The 23,743-nt window shown below is 35.9% G+C and overlaps 3 protein-coding genes across 11 annotated transcripts in view; 2 read left to right on the top strand and 1 right to left on the bottom strand.

Moving 5' to 3' along the window:
- The window catches only part of LOC106884493 (U3 small nucleolar RNA-associated protein 14 homolog A), a 283,035-nt gene that overhangs the window by 40,868 nt on the left and 218,424 nt on the right, over positions 1 to 23,743 (top strand). The window lies entirely within an intron of this gene.
- LOC106883222 (queuine tRNA-ribosyltransferase accessory subunit 2) overlaps positions 1 to 23,743 on the bottom strand; it is an 85,502-nt gene that overhangs the window by 29,294 nt on the left and 32,465 nt on the right. For 5 of the 9 annotated variants that reach the window (XM_014934145.2, XM_014934147.2, XM_052975339.1 and 2 more), the window contains exons 3-7: positions 19,370 to 19,451; positions 16,696 to 16,759; positions 14,431 to 14,535; positions 11,854 to 12,024; positions 8,659 to 8,758 (exon numbers count right to left, since the gene is read on the bottom strand). In XM_014934145.2, the coding sequence (XP_014789631.1) occupies positions 8,659 to 8,758; positions 11,854 to 12,024; positions 14,431 to 14,535; positions 16,696 to 16,759; positions 19,370 to 19,451 (522 nt within the window). The remainder of the gene's footprint in view (positions 1 to 8,658; positions 8,759 to 11,853; positions 12,025 to 14,430; positions 14,536 to 16,695; positions 16,760 to 19,369; positions 19,452 to 23,743) is intronic. The other 4 variants (XM_014934150.2, XM_052975340.1, XM_052975341.1 and 1 more) reach the window with 1 other exon arrangement.
- Positions 1 to 23,743, top strand: part of LOC106883226 (uncharacterized) — a 62,028-nt gene that overhangs the window by 17,703 nt on the left and 20,582 nt on the right. The gene's annotated exons all lie outside the window — the stretch shown is intronic.

The raw sequence follows: 23,743 nt of genomic DNA, 5'->3' as shown, positions 1-23,743 counted from the left end.
ATATATATATATATATATATATACATATAAAAAGTACAAAATGGGACAAGAACGCAAAACATCCAGGCAGTTAGGTGATACAAAAAAAGGACAACAAAACATCTAGATAGATGATACAGAGAAAGCAAGGACAGGTCATTCCGAGTTTTCTTTTCTCATTCAAGTTCTAGATTATCTTTGCAATTTTGGCTGGTTATACTCGAGATTGTTCCAATCTGGCCAGCCCCAAGGAAAAACTAAGTTAAGAGCATTAGATTCCTTGGAAGAAAGCAGCGAATGTATACAAAAACAAGGATGGATAAAAAACAAAAAAAAACAGAGAATGTTACACAAATACAAATAACAGGACATAACAACAGGTGTCTTTCGACTAAGGATGAATTAAATTAAGATTTCACAGGCACAGGGAGGAATATAGATGTTGCACAGACAGCGGCTGAACTGAGAAAGAAATGTCAGGCTTGGTTGAACAGCCTGAGGAGAGAAGAGAGAGAGGTAGAGGCAGAGGGACAAGAATTAAGGAGGGGCAAGAAAAAATGACAGGGACACAGTGAAGTGAAGAGAGGAGGGAAAGTGAGCATGAAGAGAAGGCAAGGAAATGTGAGAGAGGGGAAACGAAAAAACGAAGAGTGGAATGAACGAAGTAAGCATGAAAGGGCTGATAGAAAGAAAGAAAGAATAAAAGAAAGAATAGAGTCGTACAAGATTTAGATAAATATATACTTACATATAAGAGACCAAAGTGTATGTACGCAAAAATACAAAATGGGACAAGGACACAAAACATCCAGACAGTTAAGTGATACAAAAAGGGGACAACAAAACATCCAGATAGACGATACAAAGAAAACAAGGACGGGTCATTCGGAGTAGCACGCTGATGATTCAACCTAACAATCCAAAGAGAAAGAAGACTTTCCATTTCTTCAAAGATTTTGCCTCTTTTCTTAAACATGATCAATGGCATCATCTTGCCATCAGAGGCCATGCAGGTGAAAATCATAACCTTGGCAGGATCTTTGCTCCTGAAAATGACATTTTTGGCTCTCTCATGAGCATCTGGAGCCAGAATGCAGCTGTTGTGCTTGTTTGTGTGTGTGTCTTGTGTGAAATTCACATCTCTGTAAAAGATCATCCCAGGATTAATGTTTCACTTTGCTCAAGATGATCTTCACCTTCTCCAACCTTCTAACCTTTTGTCCTTGAATAACAAGGTACCTCACAGGCCTCATGCATGATCTCATTTTCAAGTCTTTTATCATCACTCATTGAACTGTCATAGCTGAAACTCCTCTCTCACATGCCAAGCTTCTTGTGGACTGATTTGGATCTCTTTTGATTGATCTCTTCAACTTCAGATTGAAATGATGATCCCTCTTGCAGTTATGACCTCCTGATCCAGTTTTCCTCTCTACTATTCCCTCTATGTCAAAGTTGTTCACAATTCTCTTGATGGTTCTTGAATAGATTTTGAAGATGAAAGCCAGAGAATGAATGTTGGCACCATCACTGAAAGCCTAGATGATCTTAGTCCTCTCAACATTGCTCAGTTGGGAAGACATGATGAGGCTGGCACAAAATGACTTTTGCCTGTTTTATTTTTAGCTACATCTCTCAATAGGTATTTCACTGATTCTTACAAAAACTGGTGTCAGTATTGCCAGATGTCTTATCAGGAAAACACAGAAAATTACAAATGGAATAGTTTATTGGTTTTAAGAATTTTAAGAATTTGTGAACGTGACAATTTTGCTGGTATGCCCAGTATATATATATATATATATATATATATACACACACACACACATATCATCATCATTGTTTAACATCTGTATTCCATGCATGCATGGGTAGGATGGTTGACAGGAGCCGGACAGGTATAAGGCTTCCGAAGACTATTGTGTCTGTTTTGGCAGGGTTTTTATGGCTGGATGCCCTTCCTAACACCAACCACTCAGGCGAATGGACTCAGTGCTTTTTATGAGACAATAGTACAGGCAAGGTTAGTTTTGGCATGATTTTTATGGCTAGATGCCCTTCCAAATGCCAACCATTTTACAGCGTGAACTGGATGCTTTTTATGTGGCACCAAGATCACCAAGTAATTCAAAGAATTTTAAGAGGGGCAGAGGCATTTGAGGAGGGAACTTGTGTCAGAGGATGAAAGGTTAGAGTGTGACAGAGACAGAGAGGCAGAATTATGAATAAGTGGGAAAGGAAGCTAAGTTTTTAATCTTTGTCTTATTTTATTCTAATGTAATGCCATTTAATCTCTCACTCACATTCATCATCCTGCCCACCTGATTTCATATATATATACACAGGTAGATGTAAGTATGTACATACATGTACGTATATATGCATATACTCATTTATTTTTTGTATTACATGATTGAACGCTACGCGTCCTCCTTGCAAGTAAGTTTTTAAACTATATGTTTTTGACGCGACTCTGTCTACCTTTGTATCTTTCTCTCCCCCTCTCGTTCTTCCATCTGTTGTTCTCCGCCTCTCTCCTTCTCTACTATATCTCTTTCTTTCTTCCTGTCTCTATTTGCTCACCTATCTTCTACTTCATCCCCCTTTTTTCTCCCTCTACCACTCTTTCTCCTCACCCATTGCTGGTCACGTGTCCGGTTACTTATCTTTCTTTCATATCTTCGCTTTCGCGAAGCTAGCACGAACAATTCTTCGTCTCCTTTCTAGTTCATTGCTTTACAGCGTTCAGCACATATATTTTTTTCACGTCTGGCCGTATAGCTTTCTTGTTTGTTCTCACTGTTTCGTTTTCTTGTTTTGTTTTCTGTCCGCCACTACATTCCTCCACGTTACAAATTTAATTTGAATTAATTTTAATTTAAATTTAATTTGTGGTCCGTGGGAAGAGCCATTTTAACAATGCGTCCTGACCTACTCTTCGAAACGCCTGTGTTAGAATGGGGGCAGCTGATGAAGGAGAAGTTCTCTATGTGGCCCGTGTGTTTTCTGTACTCGTTTATCATTTTGTCTACGCTTTGTTTGCAATGTCCTGTACCCAAATATACATCTATATATACAGGTAGATGTAAGTACTCACTGGTTTGATTTCCACTCATTTATTATATTTTGTTTTCCAAAATTTTTGTTGCTTTTGCAATCTTGTCAATGGATGTTGACTGTTTGTTATTGGAGCAGTGTTACTTTTGTCTGTTTGTGCGCATGTGTGTGCATCAGCATGCATGTGTGCTTGTACATGCACATGTATGTGTATGCATGTGTGTATGTACATACGTAATTATGTATATATTTTGCATATTCATGTGTTTGTGTACCTTTGTCTCCTTGTGTGTGCGTGTTTGAGTGTGGCTTATGCATATGTGGAGTGTGATTCTGCCTCCTTTGTGTATGTGTGTGTGTGTGTGTGTGTGCGCATGCTTGTCTATCTGTATTACTATGTACCTATCTATCTATTTACCTATGTATCTATCTGTACACCTACATATCCATTTACTTATATATATATATATATATATATATATATACACAGGCACAGCAATTACTGTGTGCTAAGTAGCTTGCTTACCAACCACATGGTTCCAGGTTCAGTCCCACTGTATGGCACCTTGGGCAAGTGTCTTCTAGTATAGTCTGAGGCCAACCAAAGCCATGAGTGGATTTGGTAGATGGAAACTGGAAGAAGCCTGTCGTATATATATGTTCGCGTGTGTGTGTGTGTCTGTGTTTGTTCCCATAACATCACTTGACAACTGATGCTGGTGTGTCTACGTCCCTGTAATTAAGCAGTTCAGCAAAAGAGAATGACAGAGTAAGTACTAGGCTTACAACGAATAAGTCCTGGGATTGATTGGCTTGACTAAAGGCAGTGCTCCAGCAAGGCCACAGTCAAATGACTGAAACAAATGGGGAATGTTTCATTTATGAGAATGTACTCCATATTTGTCTGAGTGATGAGTCCTTTGGGTACTTGGATAAAATGTGAATGTCAAGTCAGCCCGTTGGTAGAATATGGAGGACTGTTTTTTGTCATCATATTGCCTCAAGTATTCATTTAATCTCTCCACAATACTTCTAGATATCTCTTCAATGTATGCTGTGTTCTTGTCTTTACAAGCACCCTCTATGCACTTTATGCTGTTGACAACATTTCTAGTTCTACAGTTAATGCCAGGGTTAATCTTACATACCACGCAGTTCTCATTAATGCATGTGGTATTTTCAAAGATATACGTCCTACATAACTATGATCTGATGGAGCTCCCTGACTTTTCAACAATCTTAATGTCGAGTTTGGTCTCCTTCAAAGCTTTCCTAAATCTATGGGCTAGTTCCCCATGGGGTGTGGCTTCTTCAAACATCATACCTTGATATTTGTCATCCCTGTACCATGTGTTTACCTTGTTTGCTTTGTCACAAACTCTTTGTATACTATTCCAGGCTTTACCTCTGTATCTAGGGCAGGTATCACTGGCTTATATGTAATGACATATAATGCTATCTAACTTCTTTCTAGCTCCCCTGTATACATGAACCCTATCTTTCTGGTCATATCCAGAGAATTGCATGCAGTGCATGAAGTTCTGTATATGTTTCCTTGTTTCATAGGTTTCACATAGGGGGTACACATTATTCATTATCCTAAGTCTGCTATCAGTATGTTGATTTTTGTACTGTGTGACAAAGCTGAGAAGCTATGGATTTCATGTAATAAGAAGTTATGGATTTCATGTAATAAGAGCGGAGAGGCTGCACTCTGTTGTTTACAGTCTCTAACCAAAGTTTAGTATCGAAGACAGGGAGTCTATTGTTAGGGTGCCTAGTGGGGTAATCTATAGTTACCTTGATACTTTAGTGGATTGAGTTAGCTATGTGTTGGATGCTCTCCATTATGCTCCTCTTGATTTCTACACTACATTTACTAGGGTTTGTCCTAACTAGAATATCAATGTTACATATATATATATATATATATATATATATATTTGTGTGTGTTCTCATGTGGAATGATGATGACAGGTGTATGTTGAGGGAAGAAGAATACAGCGGTGGCGATGATGACAACAGTGCATAAGAGGCCTTGGACAGGATAGCAGCCTGCCTAACTTTTCCTCATCCATTCTGGTGCCTATTTCATTGGAACAACAAGATCAATGAAGGTAGAATAATTTGTTTTTCAGAGTCATAATAAAATGTCTGCAATGGATCTGAACTTTCAAACAATGAACTGATAGTTCACAATGGCAACTATCTGCCTGGTCATTTTACCTCTACTTACATGAGCAACAAGGTAACCACCACAGTCACTTATCTTTTAAAAATAGTAGATAAATCTAATCAATTTACACCCTACCAGCTTAAGATGGCAAGGACATTGCATAATGTTATAGTACAACATAGACTATATTAAGAAAAGAAAAGAGTAACTGCTCATGGCTTGAATGTGTTTGCTCATAGGTTTACTCGGTTAGAGTTGACCTTGGGCTAAACAACAACCACAACTTACAACTGAGAAATTGGGAGTCAAGAAAATTTTGCTGGAGATATTGTCACTGTAGTGGTTTCACAATACAAACTTAGATAAGTACAATATAAACTGAGTGAGGAGAGGAGAGACTTCAAAAGCAAGCTGACAGTCTACAGAGCCATAGTTCTGCCAGCTTTGTTGTATGCCAGAGAAATGTGGACTATTTACAATAAGCATGTCAAAAATTTCAATAAATTCCACATGAACTACCTTTTCAAAATGCTGCAGATTTGATAGCAGGACAAAGTCCCAGAGTTCCTTAATTGCATGGTATTGCTTAATATGTACACTTTCCCATACAATGTCCAGCTGTGTTGGTCAGGTCATGCTGCCGGAATGGACAATAAATAACTTCTAAAATGTCTTTTCTATACCAAATTGGTAGTGAGAAAATGTTCAGTTAGTGGAAAATGTTCAGTTAGGTCACCTTTAAAAAACTTTGATATCTATCCATAATCTTGTGAAATCTTGATGAAATTTCAATAGAAAAGCTGCTAGGCATCTAAGCACACCAAGAGCAAAGTATAGAGTTACTACAGTATTAACTGAATCACAATAATATTGGGTCATCCCATAAACAATGCAGTTTTTTTATACTTCTTTTATTTTTCAAAATTAAGATAAACAAAGTTCTTTTTTAATCTAAAATATACTCTCCTTGATTTTCTACAATGCTTTTCCATCTATCTGGTAGACTTGCAAGGCCTCTCTTTCAAAATTCAGTTGCCCACAACGAAAAATACTCTTCCAGTACTGTTCTGACCTCGTCTACAGAATTCATATTTTTTCCATCCAAATGATTTTGAAGACTGGAATAAATGATAATCAGATGGGGCAATGTCCGGTGAATATGGTGGGTAGGGCATCATTTCTCATTCAAACTGCTCCAGCCTTTAGAATGTCATCCTTGGTTTATGTGGCCAAGCATTATCTTGATAGAAGAACACCTTTCATCTTGAAACCAAAAATGGTTGTTTTTCTTCTAGTGCCAACTTAAGCTGCTCACAGTAATTTCCTTTTTTATCATTTGGTTTTAGATTTAAAAGTTCAAAGTGGACTAAACCTTTCACATCCCACCAAACAGATAACAATACCTTACGTGGGTGAAGACTTTCTTTAGCCTGGGGTGCTGGTGTTTCTCCTTTCCCTACCCACTGTCTTCGGTGTTTGACATTTTTATAAAGAACCCATTTCTCATCACCAGTCACGATTCGGTCCAAAAAAGGTTCATTCATGAGACATAACAGCAAAGAACAGCATACATTCACTCTCTGCTCACGATTAGACTCAGAAAGTTTGTGAGGAACCTATTGACCCAATTTGCTGACTTTTCCGATGGCACACAGGTGTCAATGAATGGTTGAATGACCAACTCCAACTTCTCTGCTAGTTCCTCAACAGTTACGATGGGATTTTGTTCCACCAGGGTTTGCAGGACGTGCTCAACAAGCTCTACAGATCTTCCAAGATGAGGCTCGTCTTCTAGGCTGTAGTTTCCAGTTTGGAATTTCTGGAACCACCGTTGACACTGGCTTATGCTTATTGTCTGATCTCCATATACTGCATTAATATTCCTTGCATTTTCTGTTGCATTGTTGCCTTTATTGAACTCATAAAGCATAATATGCCGAATATGCTCCTCCGTTACTTCCATCATAGCTTTGAGAAAATAACTGCTAAAATCGAAATGCACTCTTCAAAACTTGCACTAAGAATAAGGTCAAGGTAAAATTACTACCTGCTTTTATAGCAAGTTGATGTAGGTAGTTTATCCCACCCCACTCCGACTTTTACTTTATGCATTTGAAAAAAACTGCATTATTTATGGGATGACCCAATATTAACTAAGCCACTATAATATTAACTGAGTCACTACGTTATTGACAGAGTCACTATAATAGTTTCAAATTTTGACACAAGGCCAGCAATTCCAGGGGAGAGGGCTAAGTTGATTACATCAACCACAATACACAACTGGTACTTATTTTATTGACCCCTTCTCCCACTCCAAAGGATGAAAGGCTAAGAAGACCTCAATGGAATTTGAACTCAGAATGTTAAGAGGGATGAAATGTTACTAAGCATTTTTCCCAGTGCAGTAACAATTCCACCAGCTTGCCACTTTAACAGCTGATACAATATTTGATTCCTGTAATGGGAATCAATATTCAATAGTTTCCCAATTGCTTATTTGTATCTCATCAAACATTTCTTTTACATTTTGCTATTTTAACATAATGATGATTTATTAGAGACTTTTACGAAGCTCGTCATCACTTATTCATGTTTGTCAAATATAATTAGCAGCATTAAAATTAACATCATCTGCTCAGTGAGCCACCTATTACATTCAAGTTAACTCTAAAGACAGCTAGAAAATGTAAATTACAGTCTCATCAAATACTTTTTTCTTTAGATCCTATCCATCCAATATTTCATATTTACATTCAATATTTAAAAGGACATCTTTGTTTTTTCAGGTTTAAACAATAACAAAATATAACAGAAACTATGAAAACAAAGAAATTCAAATCAGGTCATGGGTCAAATCTGTAACATTAGTAAAGAGACACTTACACAGAGCACAAAAAGGAATTCTACTCTCATATTGAGTTTGCAGGATTACTGTCTACACTGTCAAGACTTCAAATCATGCTACACTATAAGCAACATTCTACCATCAGAATTCAAAATATACCACATCATGCACAATAATCTAACTACTGCCATCCATGTGGTATTTCTCTAGTATTAATAATGGTTTCTTATATAGGTACAAAGTCAGAATTATGAGGAGGAAACAGTTAATTAGATTGATCCTAGTATCTGACTTGTACTTTATTTATAATTCCAGAAAAAATTAAAGGTAATGTTGACTTTGGTGGGATTTAAAGAATCAAAACTAATAGTATGAAAAATTTTGTCTAATGCTCTAATGATTCTATCAATCCTTGCCCTCTCTCCTAGTAATAATAATAATTTCTAACATAGGCAGCACAAAGTCTAATGTTTTGTGGGTAAGGTATAGTAAGGAATATTATGTAAACAGCAACTAGTAAATTGGCTATTTATTTTATCAAACATCTCTACTGTTTTTGTAATATACACCTCACATTACTGCTAATTCTTTTTCTTACCTTGAACAGCTCTAGCTGCTGTATTTTTTGCTGATCTTTCTCGTTCCCTCTTCAAAAAGCCACCTTCAATTACACCAAAGACAGCTGTATTTTTCAATTTCTGAAATTGAATAAGGATTAAAATACATTAGTATGTATATTTTCTTAATTTAACTGTTTTTCTTTTATGTATTTTTCAAACATTAAATCTTGTGAAGAGTTGCAAAAAAGTTCTACAGTTGAAAAATTCTCAAAAAAGAGAATATAACCCTCTTCAGACTAATTTTGTTTTGTTTATTTCCTATGTCCATAGAAAATTGCACTATAGCCTGCAAAAAGATCAGCTTTTTGCCTCTAAAAAGGTAAATTAATTTTAAGAGATCATTTCTTAATTTCCTGTACTGTATATACTTGCAAATAGGTCACATCAGTGGATAGGTTACACCCTTAGTTTGGGGCTGTCAAAGTAGGTATTTGCAGTTGACTCACAAATAGGCCACACTATAATCTGGAGAGTTACATGGCCCTTTTTTAATGCAAATATAATTCATATTTGTTAAATATCATCAAATATTAACCTGTATTTCAAAACTTTGCTTACAAATGTTAAAACATTTTGTGGAGGTGACTTCATGAAAGTAGTCTAATTGATAAATCAACTCTACAAAAACAATCAATAAGTATCAACTTGACAAGAAAAATGTCTAGAATTACAAATAGAAGAGAAAAATATGTTACATAAGAAAAGTGTTTACTTGTTAAAATATAGTTTTTAAACTTCATCGAGATTGAAACCCAAAAATTCTTCTTTATCACTATCACTGTCAAACATTCTTTTCATTTGTTCATCAGTTACTGTGTAGTCATCAGAGGCAAGGTCATAATAGTAGTTCAGCTCATCATCAGTTATGGTATGTTCATTTCCATCCACATTCTCTGTTTTTTCTGTGCTTGAACCAACCAAACCCTCAAACATCACATCATCTTCAGTGCCATCCATAGCATTTGAGATGCCACATTTTTTGAAGAACTTGATGATTAGTTCTTCAGGGATACTGTCCCAGGTTTTCTTCACCCATTCTACTACTAATCTCAATCCAGGTCTTTTCAATGAGCTACCTTTAGAAAATTCCTTTTCACCAGATATCATCTAAGATGTCCACAATTTTCGAATGTAAGTCTTGAAAGACTTATTTACTGAAACATCAAGTGGCTGCAAAAGAGAAGTACAACCACCAGGAATGACTACTTGCTTTGTTCATAATTCTTCAATTTACACCTTCATTAACTCACAGCAGTGTGAGTTAAACATGCAAGAAGACTTCTGGGTTTGAGTAAGGCCCCTGATCTTTACATCCAAACTTCATCCAACCAAATATTTGTTAAGCTTTCCTCCTTTAGGATGTACTTTCATAATAACATCTGGTGGAAAGGAATCCTTCGGCATATTCTTCCTTTTGAAGATAACCATTGGACAAAACTTTTTCCATCAGCTTGACAGACTAGCACAGCAGTAAGACATTGTTTCTCATGCCCTGTAGTTTTTACTCTGTCTACAGTTGCTTTGTTTCCCACTCTGTCTACAGTAGTTTTTCCCAACATTTCAAAATACATGGGAGTTTGATTTGTATTTCCAATATTTTCTAGGGAGAACTCAAACATTTTATGCTCCTTCAGAACAAACTTTTCAAAATTATGAATTTTTCATCAAAATTTTTTGGCAGTTTTTGAGTGATATGAGTTTTTTAGCGTAGTGTCACTCCACATCTATTCATAAATCTGGTACACCACCCTGCCGAGAATTTAATTGATACTTTGGGAGCAATATGAAGGGCTCTGGTAAGTATTGAAAGTCTGGTTACAGTGAGACTATTATTTCTGAAGTCTACGACCCAATCACACAATTCTTTTTCAAAATTTTGGTACAGAGATACTCCAAACCTTGCTGTTCTCTTCCAATTTGGCATTTCTTTAAGCTGTTCCTTCAGCTTCTTCCATCCTCTCACCACCTTTTCTGAAACACTAAACTCTCTTTCTACAGATCTATTTCCATGTTCTTCTGCATAATCCACCACTTTCAACTTAAAGCTTACTTCATAACTCTTTCTCTTACTCATGGTTAGGGTTTGCAATTATTAAAATTTTAAAACTAAAAATCAGGATGAATCAATGTTGTCAAAAAGACCAATACGCAGCTTCTAGTTTCCGCTTTCCAGTAAACAGACACCACAAAATTGTTTCCATAACAACTTGAAAACTGAAAAGCCCAGGCCCAGGGCACATGCCTAGACTACTGATACACTGCTGTCTATTTGATATCCCTGTGGTGTCAAGTGGATAGGCCACACACCTGAATTTTATTGAAATTTTTGGTAGAAAAAGTGTGACCTATCCGTGAGTATATACGGTAATTATTTCCCCTCTTCGTTGAGCCATGCAACTGTTAGGTTGTTATTTCTTTCTCCAATTAATTGTAAAATTACAATTAATAGAAAATAATTTTTTACATGTCTCATACAGTAGATCACCCTTTAATTTTATGCTTTTGTGATAAAAGCTCCTAGAATCTCCAAACAGTAGTTAATCATCATTGTAAAGACACATCTTCATCATTAACCATTTAGAATGAGAGAAATTTCAGGTGATTCCACTGATCCATCACCCTTCCTTAGGTATCTGTCACCCTTGGACAATTTCTTTCTATGTCTGCCAGTTTGTTTTAATTAATTTATTTTTTGTACGATATTCATCCACATTAATGCTTACATTCTTTTACTCTTATTCTTATACTGGTTTAAGTTATTGAGCTATGGCCATGATGAGACAGTGCCTTTCAGGATTTTTTTCTCTTAGTTAATTTTAATCCTAATAGTTATCAATTTCTATCTGTCAAATAGCTAAGTACACCTTATGACTTACAGATTTATAAGGATACATTTCCTCCAGTTTATACAAACATACATACATGTATTCCACTCAGAAAGTATTGGTTAATGTAAGATTATAGTAAAAAACATTTGCCCAAAGTACCATATCAGACCAAATCTAGAATCATATATTTGTTAACCAAATTCCTCAACTACACAATCATGCCTGCATCTATATCTTTAGTTCCACCACCAGATCTATATAGAGACATTTATTTTCAGCCAGAGAATGTTTTCATAAAATAACAGAAAAAGAAAAGTGACAGAAAAAGAAACTGTGAACACTTACTGGTGACTTATTGTGGATTTGTAAGATTTCATCTAAAAAATCTAAAGTTCTATCCACAGATTTCTTGGTGCGTTTAGCAGTGCTACTCTGTTCAGTGTCACCATCACTGAGGGCTTGGTAAAAATCTGGCATCATAGCTTCCATTGATTTCATAAAAAACTCAACATCAACCTGCATATACAATATAAACAAATTAACTTTTGATTTGTTTCAGTTGTTTTTACAGAAGCAAATAGCCAAGAGAGTATGTGGGCATCTGTGGTACAACTAAAGTGAACCAAATTTCAACTGAGAATTGAAACTGTTTCACAAATTGAAGATGATTTAGCTGCTATTTTTCTGAACAAGAAATAGATTTTAACATATTAAGAGAGGTCTCTTGAAGTACTGCAGTCATAAGCTAAATCCTCTTCAGATTATATAAAATCTCACATAGTATATCACATAGATGGACTATTGTTGTTTAGCCCTAGATCTATGATTAAAGGTCCTTTAGTCATTTCCCAATGTTCTGCAGAGTTTGCGAATGATCTTCAGCAAGAGGACCAGAGGTTTGAGATGTTCCAGATTTCAAGACAGTGTGTCAGTGAAAAATGTGATGTTGTAGGAGAAAAGTGTGTTTGCATGGATGATAGTACACTTTTACTACGTGATTCTGCAGAGAAAGATGCATGGAAGTGACATATGAGAAGCTGATAAATTTGGAGAATGCATGGGAAGAGAGTTCTCCTAATGCAAAACCAATAGAAGGACCAGCTATCTGAGTTGACAGTAAACATAATAGATAAAGTAATTAAGGTCATGAAGACAGGGAAAGCCTCTGACTCATCAGGAATCACTGCTGAGATGATTAAAATGTCTGGTGGAGTGGGATACAACCTAGTCACCTGCATAGTTAATCAGGTTGTCCAGAAAGGGGTCATACCCAACAACAGCATAATAGCCAACTGCTACAAAAGTAACGGTGACACCTTAGACAAAAATAATTACAGAAGTATCAAAATGCTGAACCAGGCCATGAAAGTTACAGAAAGGGTCAGAGCCCAACTAATAATGGAGAAAGTTAATCTAGATGAGATGCAGTTTGGTTTTGCGCCAGGAAGAAGCATGATTGATGCTATTTTCCTAGTAAAGCAGAAGCATTCAACAAAGGATAACCCTCAATACTTGGCTTTTGTCAACATGGAGAAAGCTTTTGACAGGATCCCTCATTCCCTCATTTGGTGGTCAGTTTGGAAGCAAGGGACAGATGAGTGGCAAGTGAGAGCCATACAAGCCATGTACAGGGATGCAGTCAGAAATGTGAAAGTCAGCAATGAATTCAGTGTGCAGGCAGGAATTCACAAGGATTGTTTCTCAGCCTCCTCATGTTTGTCATTATCCTCCAGACCATAACAGAGGAACTTAAGAATGGTTACCCTTGTGAATTCCTCTATGCCGATGACCTTGTTCTTATAGTTGAATCTCTACCAGAATTACAGAAGAGCCTTAGAATTAATTTAGCAGAAACTAAGATACTAGTAAATAGTGAAGTAGACAAATTACTAAACCCTTCAAACAAATGACTCTGCTCAACATGTAGAAAAGGTGTAGGCTGAAATTCCATATAGAATACCCAGTACTATGGCCTCATAAGAGATGCAGTGGATTCACAGGAAGGTTAACAGAGAAAGTAGTCTTTATGTGTGGCAGATGTGCAGGTACAACAATCACTAGAAATGTACAGAAAATAGACTCCCTTAGAAGTAGTAAATAGTTCTGTTACCTAAGCAATAAAGTTAGCAGTAGTGGAGGAAGCTCTGAAAGCATAGTTGTTAGAATAAGAACTGCCTGAGCGAAGTTCAGAGAGCTGCTACCTTTGTTGGTAACAAAGGGTCTCTCTCTCTCTCTCTCTCTCTGAGTGAAAGGCAGATTGTATGATGTCTGTGTATGGACAGCTATGCTACATGGCAGTGAAACATGAGCTATGGTGACAGCAGATATGTGAAAGCTTGAAAGAAACAAAGCCATCAAGCTCTGCTGGATGTGTAATGTCAGTGTGCCTTTTTGATAAAGCATAAATGCCTTAAGAAAAAAATTGTGTAAGAGGCATCTGGTATGGTCAGGTGATGCATATGGATGAGGACAGCTGCATAAAGAAGTACTGATCACTGATTGTGGAGGGAACCTGTGGAAGAGGAAGACTTGGGATGAAGTAGTGAGAAATGATCTTCAGATGTTGAGCCTCACTGAGGAGATGACAAATAACTGAAACATCTGGCAATTTACTGCACTGGAGAAGACATGCCCAGCTAAGTAAAATCAAGACCATACAGGCCTGACCATCTATGCCCCCACCCACTCAAACACAAACACACAATCTGTCTGTCTCCCTCAGTCAAAACTCCCCGCAACCCATCTTCCCATCATCCACCTTCCCTCACCCATGTTCACTACCTGCTGAATGCCATTCACTCTACCTCACATGCCTACCTGCACACAATCACTCTCAATGTCCTGACCAAGTGGTGGCATTAAAGGAAGTGATATATTAAGTCTGATTCAGAGGAAGATAACAAAAATGTGGTTATGGGATACCATTGTTTTTCCACCTTTACTCCAAACTGCTACACCATTTTTATCATTGTAACCAGATGGAACTTCTGCAGCAGGATCTTGAACTGAAGTGTATATAAAACCATTCTGTAAAATAAAAAAGAGATGGAAGAATGATGTTTGCTTTGTTCAGTTTGTAAAATACAAGTAATACACATTAAATAAGGCCAGATTTTGACAGGGTAAGGCCTTAAACTGTAGGATCCTCAGAAGAATACCTATAAAACAAGACAAGATTTAGACATGGTGAGGACCTTAGCTATGGAATCCTTTATGGGCTCTATTTGGCAATTGCTAACGGAGAGCAACTGAACATGACAAAAATGTTTCCAAAATGCATAATATAACCAAATGGAGTGGAGTGAGGAGAAGAGTAGCTCCTTTTATAAGCATAATTATAAAGTAATTGTTTTTAATCCAGGCATGAAATCTGCATTTTGAGGGTAGAGAATTAGTTAATCCCATTGATCCTAAAGCCTTGACAGTTATTTTATGTTATCATATCCAAAAGAATAAAAGGCAAAGTTGGTCTAGGTGGGATTTGAACTCAGAACATAAAAAAGTGAAAGAAATACTGTACAGCATTTTTCCAATGCTCTAAGAATTCTTCTAGCTTGAATGAAACTATGTAAATAATCCACAGATTAATTGGTCTAATTCATTATTTAAATATAGATTATATCAATGAATGAGATATAATTCTGAGATTTTGAAGGATTTCTATAGCTTGCTTAGCTTGAGCCTAAATCTGACCTTAATACAGGAGTAACAATATATAAATATAGAAAAACTATTCTCACCTTTTAGAATTACACAAAAACCACTATATTCACTTTTCATTTCTTCCATGACGTATCCAAAAGATTTGTTGCATTATAGCAACCTTTTCACTGAAACAATTCTACGGCTGCTCATACCAGTGATCAGGTCACAGTCGTATGATAAAATAATTTTTTTTTACTATAGCTAAAATGGCTTGCTTGAGTTTCAGTACACAAACTTAGATCACGTTGCTTGCTATTTATGCATCTCTAGCAATATTGTAAATAAAGAATTTCCTTTCTTAGTATTGCATCTATTTTTCCATGTTGCATATGTGGAATGTTGTTGTTTAACTCAAGGTCAGCCCTGTTCCAGCCAAGGAACAATTAAAGGTGATCTAGTTGTAGCCATCCTGTCTTATTTTAGACATAATATATCTTGGACTACATTATCCAATGTGTCTTTCCTTTGTTTAAAATAGGAGCATATGGCATGAGAATTATTCTTATCGTGTTAAGCAACCAAGTAGAGGTATCTATTGGTTCATAGGCTGGATGTTTCATTTGAAAGAGCAACTGTTTTTATGACTGAACATTCTCCTTGGCCTCCATCACTCAATCATAAAGTAGGAGTCGAACCTGCTTTTATTCAGTCAGGTAAAATGAAGTGAGCAAATGTAGATAATTTGTTCAGAGCTACAACAGAATGACAGTAGTGAATTTATGATATATGATTAATACAGCAGCATTGCAACCTCACAGCCATTATGCAAGAATTAATAAAGAATATTGGTGAACTAAACTCACTGTATGATGGATCAACGTGTTTAAACATAAATTGGCCTACAACGACGGGAAAAAAAAACCCTAATATTTTTGCAGGACCTTCTGACAGTCAGTACTTACTGAAATATTGACCTTTCTGTCTTCTTTATGACAAATTAATTTAATCGACTTTTAAGCAGTTTATACCCACTAATTGATGACACTGGACATCATTAGTTTCCTCAGATCCTTTTATTTACCACAATTAAGCATAGTTAACAAAGCATATCTTAGTTTTTCTGAGATTACAGATGGATGAACATAATAGAATGCTAGACCAACAAAAATAACAGTAGTTTATACTCATCATTGTATTCTATTCAGGGCCAAGACTTTAGCTCTCAACAATCCAACTTCAACTAACTTCATATTGGTTCTATAGTTTGGTCAATTTGAAATTTTGAAACCAACTTAAAATGTGTATAAATAAAAATAGAACCATTATATTACTAATTAAAATTAAATTTATCATAAATGTTGCTTCAATATTAAGGAATATTTTACAACCCCTATACTCCCATATCAACAACAACAGATTTGAAAATATCTTTTTTAAATAATAAAAAAACCTTTCAAACCACCAATTTTACAAATTTAAATTCCTGATTGATTTTTTTTCTTTTTTCTTTTAGAAAAAAAAGATTAAGAGGGAAAAACTTACTTTCAGTGAAGCAAACTGTCTTATGCCTTTGCCAAAATATTCTAATGTTTCCTGATGTTCAACACTAATACAGAACAAAGAAATAAATCAAGTTAAAATTATTAGTGATAAACTAAAATACAGGGTCTTCAGGTTAAATTTGACAGTTTGCATAAAAGGAAAAGGAAACACAATATTCCATCCAAAACTAAAAGAATTTTTTAAAAATCAAAAAATATCAACAAGATTATGGCTGGGAGATAACAGCTTACTTAAAGTAGCCATCCTCAGCTTTCACCACGACCTCAAGGTGACTCCAGAACCTGGTGCATTAATTCCTCCCTGTGTCCTTGGGAGGATCTTTGAACACCTCCTTGATCTTGGCCACCAGCTCAGCCTTGGTGTTGCAGGCAGAGCAGTTGGTGTCTTTCTCAATTATGCCCCACACATAGTAATCAATGGGATAACAATTGAGGGAATTAGGAGGCTAGAAATTGGGGCTGATGAAGTTGTAGAAATTCCCTGACAATCACCTTTGACTCTTTCCAGAAGTATTGCAAGGAGCTAAAACCTGCTTCCACACAACCTCTCAGCCTCAGCAGCAACCCTCTCCAACTGGGGATTGAGCACACCTCCAGCAGCTTCACATAAATATCTGAATTGAGCCTAAGGCCCTGTTCAAAGATGTGGAGATAGATTTAGGTATGTGGACACAGTCAGAATGCTTACTGTGTCCCTTCCTGCTGGTCACAACTTCATAGTTTCCATTGCAACTCTTTATATCACATCTTACAGCCTTTACAGTGTTCACAGAGTATTGAGCAGCAGTCATGATGTTGACATTTTGATACCCAGTGTGAATCATCTTGATACAGGCAACTCTTTTCCAGTATTCAGATGGCTTCCATTTCTCCATGTCCGCTAATTTTTTTTCAACTACAACTTTAATCTTTATGTTTTCCAACACTGTTAACTGTTTACCAATACATCAAGCTGTTCCTGACAAAAGGAAACATAAGAAAATCATCACATTTAACCAGAACACCCTGTAACTTACATAACATTTGAGTCTTTGTATTAAGCTGAGAGCAGCACAGCAAGCTAATAAAATACTCTGCAATTATATAGTGCTCCCACTATTCACAGTAGAGATGTGTATCTTTCTCCATATTACTTATTCACAACTACTAGACTAATTACTGAAATTCTTTTTTTTTCACCTTTTACTTGTTTCAGTCATCTGATTGCAGCCATGCTGGAGCATCGCCTTGAAGGGTTTTAGGCACACAGATCAATCCAAAGATATTTTTTAAGCCTAGTACTTATTCTCTTTTGCCAAACTGCTCAGTCTCTTTTGCCAAACTACTACATTACAGGGACATCTTAATTCAGAGGTAAATTTGCATCCTTGCCATACAGCCTGTAGTATTAGTCACTACTGCACTGAATCTGTATCAGTAACTTAAAAACAGAACAAAATTCATGAAACAGTTCTACATTTAAGAGATGAGGAATTGTGTACATTATTTACATTATCCTCATCTTGTTTGTTGTTAATACAACGTTTTAGCTGATATACCCTCCAGACTTCATCAGGTGTCTTGGGGAAATTAATCACTATGCCATATGCTCACGGGCATATGGTGTAGTGGTTAAGAGTGTGGGCTACTAACCCCAAGATTCCGAGTTCGATTCCAGGCAGTGACTTGAATAATAATAGTAATATGTCGGCATTATAAAATCAAAACCGCTGACAAATGGTATAAACACCATCCTGAAGCTGTAACTAAGGGAGAAAATGTATCGATTCTCTGGGACTTCCCCGTACATACAGACAAGTTTATAAAAGCTAATAAACCGAGTATTATTATAAAAGATCAGACAAAGAAGACGTGTTTATTAATTGACATGAGTATTCCCTGCGATCATAATATAGCGGCGAAAGAATTTGACAAGATCGGTAAATATAAAGATTTGCAAATAGAAACTGAAAAAATGTGGCAACTCAAGGCGACTACTGTACCAGTGATTGTAGGATCTCTAGGAATGATAAAAAAAGGTACTGAAACCTATTTGAAAATGATTCCAGGCTTACCATCCCTACAGGAAGTGCAAAAAATCGTGTTAACAGGAACAACTCATGTACTGAGAAGAGCATTATTGCTGTGAAAACAACATCCATTCATGAATTTTTTTTATTTATTAATTTTTTTTTTTTTTAAATACATATTTTACCTGTAAATTTGCATGTGTAAACTGGGAATGCATACAGTGAGTTTCTCTGCCCTAGCTGTATGGAAAACACTCGGCAAGAAATGGAAGAAAATTTGAAGAAAGAAGAAAGAAAAAACGACGGCAGCGGCGGTGACGATGACGAAAAATACCTTAGGAATGAGAACCCAGGTTCAAAATTTCCCCAAGACACCTGATGAAGGCTGGAGGGTATATCAGCTGAAACATTGTATTAACAAAAAACAAGATGAGGACAAATATCCGTCAATTGTAAATAATGTAAAATTCATGAACATAGTAGATGAAATTTGCCTACTGTTTACATATCTAGTTTGATATACTCTATTTAATCTCTTCAATATTTTGTATTGGGAAAACAAAATTATTTACATCTGATGACACTCACAGCATAAGTATGGAAAAGAAAAAAAACAGTAGTTTGGAAAATGAGGCAAAAACTTACAAGTGACTGAAAGGTATTTGAATTAATCCAGGAATGTTCTTCATGTAATTTAAAATATCTCCAGAAATGTGAGGTGTGCTACCTTTAAAAAAATAATTTCTAAACCATTTTAAAAGACAACAAACTGAAGGAAATAAATCACAAAATATTTATAGTATCTTCTTCAAAGACGGGCCCTGTTTAAAATGTTAGACCTCCAACTTCACAGCACATAATCTTATCACATTTTACAGATTTTCTTAACTATTGTTGTTGTTTAACACCATCAAGCAAACTTATGATCAAAAGACACTGACCATGTATTTTTCTGACAATGTATATCTAGTATTACATATTTTATGTATCATTACAGAAGGAAATGATTTGAGCAAAATTTTGCTGCAACTTCTAGCAGGCTGCTCAACCATGTAGAGACCTTCTCTCATTGACTCATTTTCTAAAACATTTTCTTGCTAATGCAGACCCTCATTATTTTCTTGGATTCTAATTGTTTTATTTTTTTTAATTTTTAGCATATAAGAATAATTTTTTTAAACCAACTTCATACTGACTACAAGTTCCAGCAGCCATGATTTCAAACATTAGGAATAAAATAATGAGCAAACATCAAAGAAAAAAAAAAACAAAAAAACAAGTGCAGATAATATGTAAGTGGATTTGTAATTGTGTCACTTTTGAAGGAGTCTTCAAGTGCAGATGATGAAATATAGAAAACGGCATGAGTGTATGGTTAAGAAGTTTGCTTTGCAGCCACATGGTTCAGGATTCAATCCTACTGCAGGACACTTTGGGCAAGTGTTTCTTACCACAGCCTTAGACTGACCTGTACCTGACAAGTGGAATTCAGTAGATAAGAACTGTATGAAAGATTGTTGTATGTGTGTGTGTGTATACATACTTGCATACACCTTTCACTAACGTATATTGATAAAGAATGTAAACAAGATTGAGAAAATTTTTAAAGTGCTCTCCAAATAAAAATCATTTGTAATCATTCTGCACTGCATTAGTTATGCAGTTAACCAGGGACCAGCCTATTAGAAACCCATAACAAAATATTGTACAGATTACTGTGAAATGAAGTAAATTCTGACAGTGAAGAAGGTTGGTCTTTGTGATGGCTAGGGAGAGATTGCTAACGACGGTGGAGCCTAGTATTTTTAATGTACCTTGAGAATTCTAGCTGCAAGTTGTTTATGAGGTGAGGCATGATATTGTGTTTTTGGCATGTTTTGATGGTGTCTATGCTGTTGAATAGGACAAGATTTTTCTCTTTAAGAAGACAGTGAAGGTTTGGCATAAAGTGTCTTGATTGCATATGGATAATACTTGGATGCAGAAGGTTAGAGAGAGAGGAATGAAGGGATATTTTCTGCATATGAGTTGGCATTGTTGGAGGTAACAGCAAGTAGGCTATTGATGTATAGGAAATGTTGTGTCTCGTTGACACTATTATGTACTTCTTGAACTCACTGTATATGCCACTTTATAATGTGGACTTATAATAAGGTTACAACAATACAAATACCTCTTCTCAATGACTTCTATGACTATCTTCACAAAACACTGTCCTTCACTGACTGCACATGTGCCTTCATACAGTTTAGGACAGTTGACTTGCTATCCTACAGGGGTGTCAGGATTTCACCACAACATCTCCCCTTTTTGAGTTTGACTTTCGCTGGAAGTCAATATTTTCCTTTTATTTATTATCTTTATTACCACCTCTCCCCCACTTTTTTTTCAACTCCCTGAGAAGAAATTGGAATATTTTTTTCGTTTTGGGCCTACTTGCAAAAGTTCTGTTTGCTTTCTTTTCCTAGTTACTGTATTCATTGGTTCGATTATTCCCTGAGGTATCAAAAATATCATAAAGAAATTCCATTGGTTCTTCATGTCTTATTCTTTTTTCTGTAAACCATTTTTTAAAATTGATTTAAATGTCTTTTGTGTTCCCACATATGGCCTTTTACCATGTAGGTTATCTTTCCTAAACATTGGCATATTATAACTTCATCCTAACTTTCCTTTCCATTTTTGTATATTTGAAAAAAAACCATGTCACCAATTTTGAAGTATTTCATCTTATTTTCAGTGTTTCTCTCCATTTTTTCTTTTCTTCCTGATACTAATTTGTCAAACACTGACCTGACTTTCCTGGCGAACATTAGTTCAGCTGGCAACACACCTGATGTGGTGTTGGGGTTAGGTGTTATTTGGTAGACACTTAAGAATTGCATCAATGCAGTATCAGCAAGTAGTTCATTTCTAGATTTTTTCAGCACCCTCTTAAATGTGTTTATGAAATGTTCCACTAGTTCATGTGATCTCGGATGGTATGGTGGAGTAGTAATATGCTGCATTGCATGCATTTTGCAAGTTTGCAAATTCCTCTGACGTAAACTGTGTTCCGTTATCAGACACTGTAGTGTTTGGGACGTCATATTGCACCAAATAGTTCGTCCAGAAATTCCATTGTTACTTTGGAGATTGGCTTCCCACATTTACATATTTCTGGCCATTTTGTGTAACTATCCACAACTGTTAGATAATACTCTCCATTTAACGGTCCTGCGAAATCTATGTGTAATCTTGACCAAGGTACATCAGTGTTGGGCCAAGGTTGAATTTTTACAGGTGGCACCTTTGCTGCCAGGGCACAACCCCTGCAGGCTTTCACCATTTTTTCAATATCCTGATCCATATTCGTCCAGTAAACATAGCTTCTCATCAATGCTTTCATTCTCGCGATTCTTGGATGTTCTTTTAACATACGGCTTTCCAAAGAAACAGGTATTACAACCTTCTGAACGTACATAAGTATGTCATCACATATCGAATACCATTTTGAAACTGTGTTATGCTTGATCACGTGAGTTTTTGTATTTGTTTCAAACTTCAGTATATTTTTCATTTTTATTATGATCACATCCTTCTCTGCTTTAACTTTTATTTCTTCTAAAGTGACAGGTAGTTCACGTACTATGTTTTTATTTCAATTTTGGCTTTTAATGCTGCCATTACCGTGTCCTCTAACAGTTCATTGTATTTAGGAATCAATCTTCACAGCCCATCCGCATGTCCTAATTTTTTTGATGGTAGAAATTCCATCTTAAAATCATAATTTAGCAGGACCGTCCCCCAGCGCTGCAATCAGTTGGCTGTATGTGTGCAGATACCCTTTCTCGCTTCATAAATTGATAACAATGGGCAGCAATGTGTTTGCAGACTGAATTTCCTTCCATGTATGAATTTGTGAAATTTTCCACTGCAAAAATAATGGCTGTAGTTCGCAATTTAGCTGTAGTTTTTTTCAGCTGCCAACACTGAAGGTGAAGCATGAGCAATAGGTTTTACGCTACCATTTTCATACTTGTGTAAAATTACCACTCTTATACCACTTTTGCTAGCATCTGATGCTGCTACTATTTTAAATTTTGGATCAAAGTGCGATAATGACAGTTCCGATGTTAAAACTTTTAAAATTTCTTTGAATGCTTTTTAATACCTGTCTAACCAATACCATTTTATGCCTTTTTCAATAGGTTGTTTAAGGGTGCTCTTAGCTCATGCATGTTTGGTATGTATGTTTTGTAATAGTTCATGAGCCCTAAGAACGCTTGTAATGTTATAATATTTTGCAGGGTAGGTATTTTTTTAATTGCCGTTGATCTTGAAGGATCTGGCTCTAGACTCAAGACTCACTTTTTATGAATATGTCATCCAAATATGCTATAGCAAAATCTGTATCTGCAAGCATCGTGTCCATCACCTGTTGGAAAATACTAGGTGCCATCTTTATCCTGAAAGGAAGTCGACTGAATTCATATAAAACTTTAAGAGTGTTTATCGTTAATAATTTCAAACATTCTTCCTCAACTTGTAACTGTACATATGCCTCCGACAAGTTCAATCTTGAGAAAAATTTTCCTCCATTGAGTTTTGCAAAAATTTCATCTGGGCTTGTTAGTGAATAAGTGTATGTCCTTAAACATTCATTCAAACCTGTTGAAAAGTCCACACATACTCGTATTTTGTTATTGTTTTTCTTTACATAAACAGTTAGTGCTGCCCATTCTGAATAATCAACTTTTTCCATTTATTCATATAGTGAGAACACCACAGAATGTACAATGAAAATGTACTCCTCAGCTGCATAATGGAATTTCATTTTAGAAATGAAATTCCATTATGCAGCTGAGGAGTACATTTTCATTGTACATTCTATGTGGTGATCTCACTACATGAATAAATGGAGCTTGTACGAAACGTACGTACTGCTATAACCTATTGAATTTTTGTTGCTTATCTTCAAATTTTATTCACCAAATCTCTTGATTTTGTTTTTGGTTTTTTTACCCTACCAAATTCTGG

Source organism: Octopus bimaculoides, chromosome 21 (genome assembly GCF_001194135.2).
Source record: "Octopus bimaculoides isolate UCB-OBI-ISO-001 chromosome 21, ASM119413v2, whole genome shotgun sequence".
Taxonomy (NCBI): Eukaryota; Metazoa; Mollusca; class Cephalopoda; order Octopoda; family Octopodidae; genus Octopus; species Octopus bimaculoides.
The sequence above is the reverse complement of the archived record's forward strand: the minus strand, read 5'-3'. Positions and strand labels throughout refer to the sequence as shown.